At 34.9% G+C, this 11,989-nt stretch overlaps 1 protein-coding gene across 1 annotated transcript in view; it reads left to right on the top strand.

The window, feature by feature from the left end:
* The first annotated feature begins 241 nt into the window (after window positions 1–241).
* Window positions 242–11,989, top strand: part of LOC145661657 (acyl-CoA Delta-9 desaturase-like) — a 62,329-nt gene continuing 50,581 nt past the window's right edge. Inside the window, exons 1-2 of the mRNA XM_081726981.1 lie at window positions 242–356; window positions 1,260–1,390. Of these exons, the coding sequence (XP_081583107.1) occupies window positions 242–356; window positions 1,260–1,390 (246 nt within the window). The remainder of the gene's footprint in view (window positions 357–1,259; window positions 1,391–11,989) is intronic.

Here is an 11,989-nt window from a genome sequence, read left to right as displayed (position 1 = left end):
ACCGCTGCGGTTCAGGAGAAGTAAAGGCGCAAGATATGCTAAATGTAATCAGCGAAGGAAACTTCGAAAAGTATGTTTTTCGCAGACGTTATCTACGCTATCTACTACCTGCCCGGAAGAGATAGTGAAGAAGAGCCTACATAATGAATTCGGTATTTTGGTAGCACGTGGAATGATTAGGTGTATATGGTTTCTAGATGATATGGCACTTGTTGCGGAATCTGAAAAGAACATCAATAGAATGTTAGATAACTTGAGGAAGAGCTGTGAAGAATATGGGATGAAAATAAATGTTAGGAATGTAAAAACCATGGTGGTTGAAACGAAGGTAACGGTATATAATACAGAAGTAGGAGGTGAGAAAATAGAACAGGTGAGTAGTTTCTGATACCTGGTTAGTATTATTACTGATAACATGAAGTGAAATAGTGAAATGAAAGCAGAATTGGAATGGCGAAAGAAGTATTTAGAAGTTAGAGAAGTATATTTTGTGGATTATTGAATAAAAAGTTGAGAAAAATACTCATGGAATGTTTCGTGTAAAGTATTGTGGTATATGAGGCAGAATAAGATCCCTATCTGAAGCTCTTTCCAGAGCTTAAAACATTCATGAGCAGATATTGTAAATAATGTTTATAATGTGAAAGGCAGTATTAAATTTTCATGTATTAATATGTATCATACAAATTTTCTGTCTCTTTTTCACTCAACATTGTTAATTAGACTTGATTCCCTTGTGCTCTGAACCCCTCAATTGTCGAGAAATATTTTAGAATTATATCGTACATTTTACTTTTAAAGTAAATTCTAATCTTGCACTATACACAATTTTTAATAAGCATATTTTAAAGCCGTTAATTTAAGGCAACGAATGTAAACGGAACAGCCTAAATATTTTTGTTAACTGTAATTACCATTTGAAACATTAATAAATACATATGTATATAGTTTTTGCTACGTACTTATATAGCAAAACAATAAGTAAAATTATTTACAAACGTTTGATATACGCTGATTATCCTTGTATGCACCATTGTGTTCTTCGAAAAAGAAGAAAAAGTTCTCTAACTTCTCAGCGTTTGCGAATAGAGTAGAAGACCAGTTTAACAGTGTCACACAATTATTCTTTGGGATCTACAGATGCATATATATTTTCCTCCAAGTAATTATCCGTTATGTTAAGTTACAAACTTTTAGATAGCTGTGAAATATGACAATTTATTTATATTATAAAATGTTTTGTATTTCTTCTTTCGTAGCCTTCTTCTTAATGGTTTACAGTGGAATTTGTATAACTGCTGGCGCACATAGATTATGGGCTCATAGATCGTACAAAGCTAAATGGCCTCTTGAATTATTTTTCTTAATAGGATTCACAATAGCACACCAGGTAAGAACACAAAATAGTATGAGTATCTTGAAATTTATTTTTAATTTTTAATTCTTATCTCCTTCTTTCTCTCGATCTTTCACATTGTGCAAGATAGATTTGTGATTATTATCTACAATAATATGTGTTAAATTGTAATTAATCAATATCTGTATGAACTAAAAAGTTCTTTGAGATTGTGTTGTAAATTTTAAATCTTAATTACTGAATTACTGTTAAGTGACTGAATAAATTATGACAGAATTAATTATACATTAGTACAAATGCTGTGCAGGTCTGATTTTCTTAATCGTAAAGGTCATATTTCGCTCTACTCGCTCTAGCGACTCTTGGCAGTTTCAGCAAAATGGAAGTTTTATTAGTAATGTTTCTGAGTATAATGGCCCTTATCGGTGTCATTCACACTCGTACAGTTTTCTAGAAATATGGAAGAAACCGAAATGTAATAATTATGTGTATAACTTTATAGTAAGTACGTAGTACACTATTAACTAGTCAATATTTCTAAGATTGTTTTAATTCTTGTTCAATTCATCATTTACACCTCTGATATCATAATTGACTGCTAAACTTGTTGTCTCCCAACGAAATGAATGAACGAATTGAAATTTCAGGTTAACGTTCAATGCCCATGCTCTTTAGGCTAAAGGAGACAGATTATTAATCGAAGTGAATTATCATGAAATTAAACTTTTTTGCTCTACCACGGGGAATCGAACCCGAGACCACATGCACCTAAGAGCAGCAGGGAATTTTCTATTTCACAATATAGAACGCATGGACAATATACATTACAGGCTATTTCACTAAGAGATATTCCCTAACAACAAGATAATTATAATGAGAAATTTTATTAGTTCTTTTGTTAGCAACAATATTTGCTGGTAAGTCATCTTAAAAACAATGATCTGATTTGAGTAAGTAGAGGAATGGATTTACTGGTTAAACGCTTATACAGAGTGTTTCAAAACAACACCGACAACGTTGGGGGGGGGGGTGATTTCTGACGAGAATGGCGGCCCTGTGGGGCATCGCGACAATACCATTCGATGTGCCCCATGGCATTTCCTATTTGAGTTTTTGTTGGGTTCATTTATGTTTAACCGTTTTCTAGATATTTCCGAGGAAAGATTAAAATGGGCCACCCTGTATATCCACCACTGATCACAAATATGCCGGATACCAGAAAAAATACCTTACGATAGGGAAGGGAGTGGAGGGGAAACCCAATTTTAGCCGTTTCTATTACTAACTATATCTCCGTAATCATTGGTTCTAGAGCATCCAAATTGCTTAAATTTTGTTTGCCTAATTGTTTTCTACAATTTATTGTTAGTGCATTTTTGTGCTAAATATAATGGTTTTCTTGTTATTTTCATTTTGGTTGCGCGTGACGTAAGTTTTCTAGCCACAGATTCTTTACAGATCGAATTCGGAAAAATGTTTCCTCGAAAAGTTTTTCGTCATTTTATACTCTTTCAAAAAATGTATACTTATATTAGCGTACGACTAATAGCTAGTGCTAGAGTTATAAGTAACTTTATTCTCTCGTGTGCGAAAGTGATCACCGCACGGCCGAAGATTTACCTTTCCACGAACGGCAGACATTAGCACCTGATGATGATTAATATATAATTTTGTCTGCCTGCAAGTATATAATCCTGATGATTAAGTCTGTCTATGATCTAATTAAAGGTACTTATTTTTAATATCAATTGAGTTTTTCTTTTTCTTTGTTTCTTTTTCTTTTTCTTCTTTTTTTCTTTTTTTGCGAAAATAACCCTTGTCAAAACAAAATTTCTCTGAACAATGAAAGGAAAACTTTCTCTAGTACACACTATGAGGAACTTAGCAAATCTGTTTCTTTATACATGTCTCTGATACCTTCTAAAACATGCACAAACGTACCTTCATACCTTCTAAAACATGAATAGAAAGCAAATGATGCTTTCTATTCATTTTTCAGAAAAAATCTTGCTTTGACAAGGGATGTTTTTGCTACAATTCCTTCGATTTATGTACTACAATGGTACGGAACGAAATAGAGTAAGAATCAGGTTCCTAATTGTCTTCCTAGAAGGAATCATGAACAATTTGCCATTCATTATATATATCTTTATCTATATCTATATCTATCTATCTATCTATCTATCTATCTATCTATCTATCTATCTATCTATATATATATATATATATATATATATATATATATATATATATATATATATATATATATATATATATATATATATATATATATATATATATATATATTACCACCTTTCCCTCTTAATACTTACTGTAACGGTAAGAAAAAAGCATGAAATACGATATGGCTAACATACTTTATAAATGATCAATTTTTAAACTGTTAAATCTTGTTTACAGAAGAAGCACTTTCTGCATATTGAGATTGTGTATAGCTGCTATAATACAATAAACCTATAATAAGAAACGTAATAGAAAGAAACCATATGCTTAAGAAATCTCTACACAGGAGAACAAATTATTAGATTTCTAGAATTAGTTCTCAGCAATGTTATTTCGATCGTATATCTCGAAGAAATAAAGAAATTTGTGATATCTTTAAGGCATCATTCAGTCTTCTTCATCACTCTGTTCATTAACTAATCTTGAGTTTTTACATTCACTCGGACAACTACACATTGGAGTGCAAAAGAAACAGCGATTCTTACATTTGAATGTCAAACTTACATAATCACGTTTCTGACAGCTACACATGGTAATCTCTAAGCAAGCCTTGTGAATAAACTTCGAGTATTTTCAAAACTGGCTTTAGAATTTGATTCTCCAAGTACCATCTGAAGTCTTCTGACCTTGGTAGATCGATGTCACACTTATCAGCGTTTTCCCAAATTGTTGTTTGGTATCTCTAGTTGAAGATAATCTCTCCATGCTGCATTTTCCTAAAAGTAGGAGCCTAGCGTCATCAAAAGTCTTAGCATTAACCTTGAAGAGCTTTGTGAAAAAGGGTTCTGCAGATTCAAAAGCACTTGCTGATAAAGAAATCTGTCCTAGCTGAAATAAAAGGTCAGAGTTATCTGAGTAAGTAGACCATAAGTAGATATTGCATTGTTGGAATTATCACCTTGAGAACTCTTTGTTGTTGTTTCCTTTAGTTTATAAGATCAGAAGACTGTTAAGCCAAACTTCGGGATTGATTATCAAAATCTTGAAGGAAAGCATGAAGAAGCAAATTCTGGAATGATACTTCATGCTGTGAGTCACAATTCAGAAAGAATTGTTGTGATGAGTAGAGACATGATGTATTCCTGCTGTTGACAAACCATTACGACAGAATTTCTTGTAAAGAATTGTACATGATGGCGGGGACTTCAAAGACAAGAAGATTCCAGGTCACCACTTTTGCCACTAGTTATCTGTGAATGAGAAGAGAGGTATAATGGCTTATCACGTTCTACTTGGATGCGATATAACTTATATCCAGTTGGAACATCAAAGAACTGGTCTACTTACCCAGAAAACTGTGACCTTTTATTTTCCCTAGGACAGATTCCTTTATTAGCAAGCGCTATTGAATCTGCAGAACTCTTTTTCACAAAGCTCCTCAAGAATAATGTGAACACCTGTGATGAAGCTAGTCTCCTAGTTTTAGGAAAATGGAGAGATTACCTACAATTAGTGATGCTCCGAAACAACATATAAAGAGATTCCAAACCAAACAGCAATTTGGGAAAACGCTGATAAGTGTGACATCGATCTACCAAGGCCAGAAGACTCCGGATGGTACTTGGAGGACCACACACACATACACACACACACACACACATACACACACACACACACACACACACACACACACACACACACATATATATATATATATATATATATATATATATATATATATATATATATATATATATATATATATATAAGTGAATGGCATATTGTTCATGATTCCCTCTTGGAAGACAATTTGGAACCTGGTTCCTACCCTATTTCGTCCCATATCATTGTAATACATAAATCGAAGGACTTGTAGCAAAAACATCCCTTGTCAAAACAAGATTTTTTCAGAAAAATGAATAGAAAGCTGCATGTTTGTGCATGTTTTAGAATGTATCAGAGAAACGTATAAAGAAACAGATTTGCAGAGTTTCTCATAGTGTGTACTAGAGAAAGTTTTCTTTTCATTCTTCAGAGAAATTTTGTTTTGACAAGGGTTATTTTTTTTTTTAAAAAAAAAAAACAACTTAGTTGATATTAAAAATGAGTACCTTTAATTAGATCATAGACAGACTTATTCATCAGGTTTATATACTTGCAGGCAGACAAGCAAGGACGGATCTAGAAGGTAAAAACTGGGGGATCAGCCAGACCTCAAACTATGATAGGTATATCATGAGTTAAGTATAAGCTTTAAAAAATATATAAATAATAACTTAAATTATTTTTATCACAAAAACTGGGTGAGCCCAGAGCCCTCGGCTCCTAGCTAGATCTGCCACTGAGTATGTCCAAAGCACACACTATAAGGGAGGGGCAGCCAATTCAGGTAACTGGATGCTTAGACTTCTTCTCGTAGAGAAAAGATACTACTCCGTTCTGGAAGCTTTCTTATTAGTTAAAAGCTATGCTGAAGTGGGTTGTCATAGTAACGACTAGTCATCATTGCCCTTGGCTATCTTGGTAGAGTAGAGAGAAATACGGCTTGTACGTATATCCGCCTTAGAGTCAGTATTGCTAACTATACTGATTTCTCAGTAGATCTGAATTTTCAACTACTGATAGTATAAGAATAATAAATCCTTTAGTAGTTACATTATTAGTCTTAGATGATGTGCTTTTTTGCTGCAAAATCGATCCTTTAGAGACTGAACGATTCTTACAATGAATTCTATATATAATTTATTGATTTTGTATTGCCAATATTCACTAATTAAAAAAACAGATGCAGGTGAAGATTTCCAGATTTTTAATGTTACGAGAGCTAACGAGAAGCGCGCGAGGAAGTTTTACCCTGACCCACTTCCACATATCGTAGAGCGATGAAATTTTGCATGTGTAATCCTGCATACCTGTGTAGGTCAGGTAGTAATGTGCAGCTTGTAACTTTGCACCGTTGCTGTGTTATAAGTCTCAACGTAAAATAAGGTGTAGTGGTCCAAAATCTAATACTACACCTCAGAAAGCAGCTGTGTGCATATGTAATAAGAACGCATGCAATGAGGAATAACTACGAGAGGATTTTTCATAACTTCACATACCAGCAGACATGTTTGGAAGTTCGTATCCATTGTAGATTACCAGAACACCAAGTATTTTCAAAAGAACATAATGTAACCGCACAACAATAAAATTATTGCTTTGAATTATTTTCTATTATACAATGGACCAACAAACTACAAAATTTTCCTGGGGGATTTCTCGGTACTGGGAATCTGTCATTATATAACGAATGAGAAAATTAACAAGAATAGTTTAAATCACTTGTTTTCGATAGAAAAATAAAACGGAAAATTAACAAAATCATACTCGTATTTCCATGAAAATCAATTATTATGAAATCTTTGAGTTTTACGTCCCACGTTTATGCCGGTTAGGCTAAAGGAGACGGTGATGATGAATAATGAATGAAATGGTGGAATGAAGAAAGTGGGAGGAAACGGTAGAATCCCGAGAAAACCCACGGTGTTTGTCCACCACAAAGTTCACTTAGCGGGAGCTGGGATCGAACCCGGGACCCCATGCACCAGAGCTGAATGCTCTAACACTGAGCCACCCAATTATTATGAAACTTGTCAAGACTATAAAATACATATTTCCTTGTCATATATATATATATATATATATATATATATATATATATATATATATATATATATATATATATATATATATATATATATATATATATATACAGGGTGGTAGGTAACTCCACCGACAAACTTTGGGAGCAGTGATTCCTTATATGAAATGAAAGAAAAAAGTTCTTATAAACATAGGTCGAAAAAATCTCATTTTCAGAGTTATGATCCACCGAAAACTCGAAATGCCCTGCCTTAGAAACTATAGGACCTATAACAAGCGGTTTAAGGAATTGTAGAGGAACTAGTATGCGAACTATCTAAATATCCATGTTTTACCACCCTCCGTTATGGGCGAAACGAAATATAAAAAGGAAATTGATGTATAGGGATACTCCTTTAAGTACTATTCACGCGGTAAAACATGGATATTTAGATAGGTCGCACACTAGTTCCTTTGTAATTCCTTAAACCTCTTAGGATCGGTCCTGTGGTTTCTAAGGCAGAGCGTTTCGAAACGTTAGTTTTCGAATTTTCGGCGGTTCATAACTCTGAAAGGAGACGTTTTTCGTCCCATGTTTATTAGAACTTTTTTCTTTCATTTCATATAAGGAATCACCTCCCAAAGTTTGTCGGTGGAGTTACCTACCACCCTTAGTTACCCACCTACCTTCCTTATTTTGAGAGGATTTACACTAAAGATTTCCCGAAGGAAGACCACTTAATTACAATTAAGACATTTTGGTCGACAGAGTGGTGAGCGGGTCGTGGCCACAAATGAAACTAACATCAAAACATACCTTGCCAGCAGGGTTACCAACTCCAGAATATGTTTCAATAATCTGCGTCCGAAGTAAAATACCATCCACGCATTTTTGCTTGATCGAATGTTGTATGAAATGTACGATAACTTTGAAATATTATTCAGTTCATTATTAATTTAATAATGAGCAATATTATTAATACTGTGTTTAGAGGGAATTCGATAAATTTAGTAGGATAACTGGCAATTGATGGACAATTGGAGTTTTCGCCAGTAACATTGATTTCAGTCCGTAGTTCGCAGAACAATAGTTTATATTGAATCTAGGATTCATAGAACTAATAGAAGAACTAGGACTAATAGAAGAATCTAGGATTTGAACCCGAGATTTCAGCTGTTTTGCTACCAGAATGCTAAATGCTAACTTTTATTTGTTCTACCAATTACACATACCGAGTACACAAAACACAACTCGATACCAATTACGAACACTAATGAGAATGAGATATCTACGCAGAGTTCACTAAGACCGGACGATGGAATTTCGAATGTTTCCACTAAAAGTATGATAAGGAACTGACAAGTGTTTCTATTTCACCGAAATATGCGAGGTGCATGCATTAACCTCACCACCTGAATAATCCTTTTAACCTCTACTTCATGTGTTATCTACCCCAGATATCTTCTTTGTTTCCGGTAAAGAACCAGAAAGTCAGTCGGCCGTCAAAACGTAGTAAAATCTAAGAGGTTTACAGAAATGATACTCTTGAGTATTACATTACACTTGCGTTTTGCAGAAGCATTTTTCGAACGTTGCTTATTATAAAGAAATTAATTCCAATGGTAACATACAGCTAGCGGCGTAATACATTCTTACGATGACGTTGGCGAGAAATGTTCGCGGATTGCTGGGCAAGAAAAGTTTGTAACGCCTCCGTTTTTTTTGAAATAGCTAATAATAATAACAAATTTTCGAAATCAATTAATCTCAACAATGTTATTAGTGCTAAACAAATGAAAGATTCGTTTGCTTTCATTATTGCAATGTTAAAGTAAGCTCACTTACTGTCGCCTATGTTAGTGGCCTGATGTTACAAGAATAGATGATAAGTTTGTTTCAAACTACCATTATGTAATGTTTTATGTAAACAAATCCGAACTCATAATTGTTTTATTTACATTGAATCGATGAGTTTTCATAAAATCAGTGTCAAATTGTGTTTTGGTTCTTTGGCATCGAGAGGCCTCTAAAAGTGTGAGGCCCTGGGTCACAACCCACTGCTTGCGATGCCACTGACACAACAAATCCATCATTACTATTAAATAATAAGAGTAATAATAAATTATGTTATTTTTAAATGGTTATGCCGTGTTGTTTAATATTAGAAGAAAGCACAAGTTTTTACTATTTCTGAAATAATAATTATTTCTGTTGTTCGTATGCCGATCGTCGCACCTTACGGAGTAACGCCATCGTTCGCGTGTATAGATTTTTTCTAAAACACCATTTTATCTTTAATGCAAACAATAAATCCATTCACCTATAGCCACACCACCCCTACCGATTGCACCGAAACAACAATGAAAGGAGTAGTGGTGGCATTTTAAAAATAACCAGTAAAAAAGAGAAGAAAAAAGTTATAGCTAAAAATGTATTATTGTTTGATTTTTCTAACGGGGGGACCGATTGCGGCAGGGGCAGATCCAAGACGGACTTCTGGGAGGTGCGGTGGGTTGTAATACTGCTACTTAGAGCTATTTTTTAAGAGCTACAAACTCTGGGATGGGTTTTATTTATATATAAAATGAGAAATGTTCCTGCTTTGGGGGAGGGGCAATGGCCCCGATCGCCCCCTTGGGTCGCGGGTTAAGAAAGTTAAGATACCGAGCACATACATGTATTATCTGCTATCGATACTGCCTCTTCCTTTCGAGTACTTTATGGTTTTGTCTCTAGCACGTTTAGTTTCCTAATGCTCTAAGCCGTTGGTAATTCTATACAATCACCGTCTGCTACCATATAAACAAAGGATACTAGGGACCTCAGGAAAAAGGAGCCAGCACTTGGTCGCACTGTAAGTAGTAATTTTACTTTATTTAGAAATTGGGTTAATAGTCTAGACATCAACTTGACAAAACTGCTTTCCTTTTCGAGTTTAAAGGCAAATCATGTAACAATTTGGTGTCCGATATTTTCTGAATATATACTTATCACTGATCACAAAAATGCCGGATGCCAGAAAAATTACCTTACGGGAGGGGAGGGATGGAAGGGAAAGCCGAAATTTTAGCCGTTTCTATTATTAACTATATCTCCGTAACCATTGGTGCTAGAGCATCCGAATTTCTTGATTTTTCTTTGTCTAATTGTCTTCTACAATTTATTGTTAGTGCATTTTTGTGCTAAATATAATGTTTTTTCTTGTTATTTTCATTTTTACTCAGTATTGGTTGCGCGTGACGTAAGTTTTTTAGCCACAGATTCTTTACAGATCAGGCCTGTATCCAAGGGGGGTCTAGGAGGGCAGCCACCCTACATTTTTGCGGGCCCACCTGAAATTTTCGCAGTAAACTTGCAAATGAATTACAATATGGTGATGAACTATAATATGGTTGGATCGGACCCCCCCTAACTTCAGCCCCCCTACATTTTTGGGCTGGCTACCGGCCTGTTACAGATTGAATCTGGAAAAATGTTTCCTCTAAAAGTTTTTCGTCATTTTATACTCTTTCAAAAAATGTATACTTATATTAGCGTAATACTAATAGTGTTTGAGTTATAAGCAACTTTATTCTCTCGTGTGCGAAAGTGATCACGGCGCGTCCCAAGATTTACCTTCACACGATCGAGAGATATTAGCACCTGATGATGATTAATATAATCTTGCCTGCAGTGAAGGATCTAGGTCGGGGTCGCGGGGCCTAGACCCCCCAGTTTTTTGGATGACAAAAATAATTTAAGCTACTATGTACATATTTTTGAAAGTTTATAGTAAACTCATGATATACCTATCATAGTCTGAGTTCTGGCTGCCCCCCCTAGCCTTTACCTTCTAGACCCGCCTTTGTTAATGGTGCCGGTGTAAGGTAGTCGATCGGTAAGAGTCCATCTGATTAGTATGGACATATAAAGCTGTCTCCGAATCTTCTGTGTTCGTGTCACTATCATGTTAGATTAAGTAGGAAATTGATTTAGAAGATCCTGGAGACAAGTGTTCCGGATGAAGTGACTTTTAAAAAAGCGGTAGAGCACTTTATTTTGATGAGTGGAGTTCCTGCTTCGTTTCCAGGCCATCCATAGTTTTCTCATTCCTCTAATTCTTTCATAATTCTTTCAGTTTTATTAATCTTTTATCTCCTTAAACTTAAAGTCAGAAAACTAAATATTTCATTTCACGTTATTTCAGAAGTACGAATAATAAAACAAGTGATAACCTGAGAACATTCAACTAGCTTCATCTCAATCTCCACAATTTTGTTTAACGTCAGAAAGCTCTATTCCTCACTTAATATAGTGGAGTATTTCATATTTTAAAGTTACGTATATTGGAGTAAAGTAAATCTTCAATGGCATTGTCTTTCTGTCTTATAAAGTAAGGTGATCCTAATGTGAAGAGACATCTTGCGAGAAAGTTCTAGTTTCAAATGGACAGCGCTAGAATTGTAGCTTCTTTCTGGTTTCAAAGAGTTTCTTAGATCATTGATTGGAATCTGACGGGTTCTAGCAATACCTTGGGATTTAATGCTTTCCGATGTCGGGACGCTTCCTGGCACGAAAAGGAGAACTGCGTTGTCTTGCCTTAAAACGCTCCGACGTCAATAACTGGGAAGCAGATTTTCGTTCTTTACTGTTGATCTTACGCTATAAGAAATGATTGTCTCTTTCTACTTAAGGGGAGAGGAACTCTCTCTAGTGGTCTAGCAATAGAGTGCGAGATTTTGGTGCATGGGATCCCAGTTGGACTCCCAATGCATTATAGCAGTTCAGATTCTATTGTGAAGCATGTACTGAACTGATTTCAGGTTTATAATTCACCTAGTACA

Source organism: Thermobia domestica, chromosome 10 (genome assembly GCF_964235325.1).
Source record: "Thermobia domestica chromosome 10, izTheDome1.hap1.1, whole genome shotgun sequence".
Lineage (NCBI taxonomy): Eukaryota > Metazoa > Arthropoda > Insecta > Zygentoma > Lepismatidae > Thermobia > Thermobia domestica.
The sequence above is the reverse complement of the archived record's forward strand: the minus strand, read 5'-3'. Positions and strand labels throughout refer to the sequence as shown.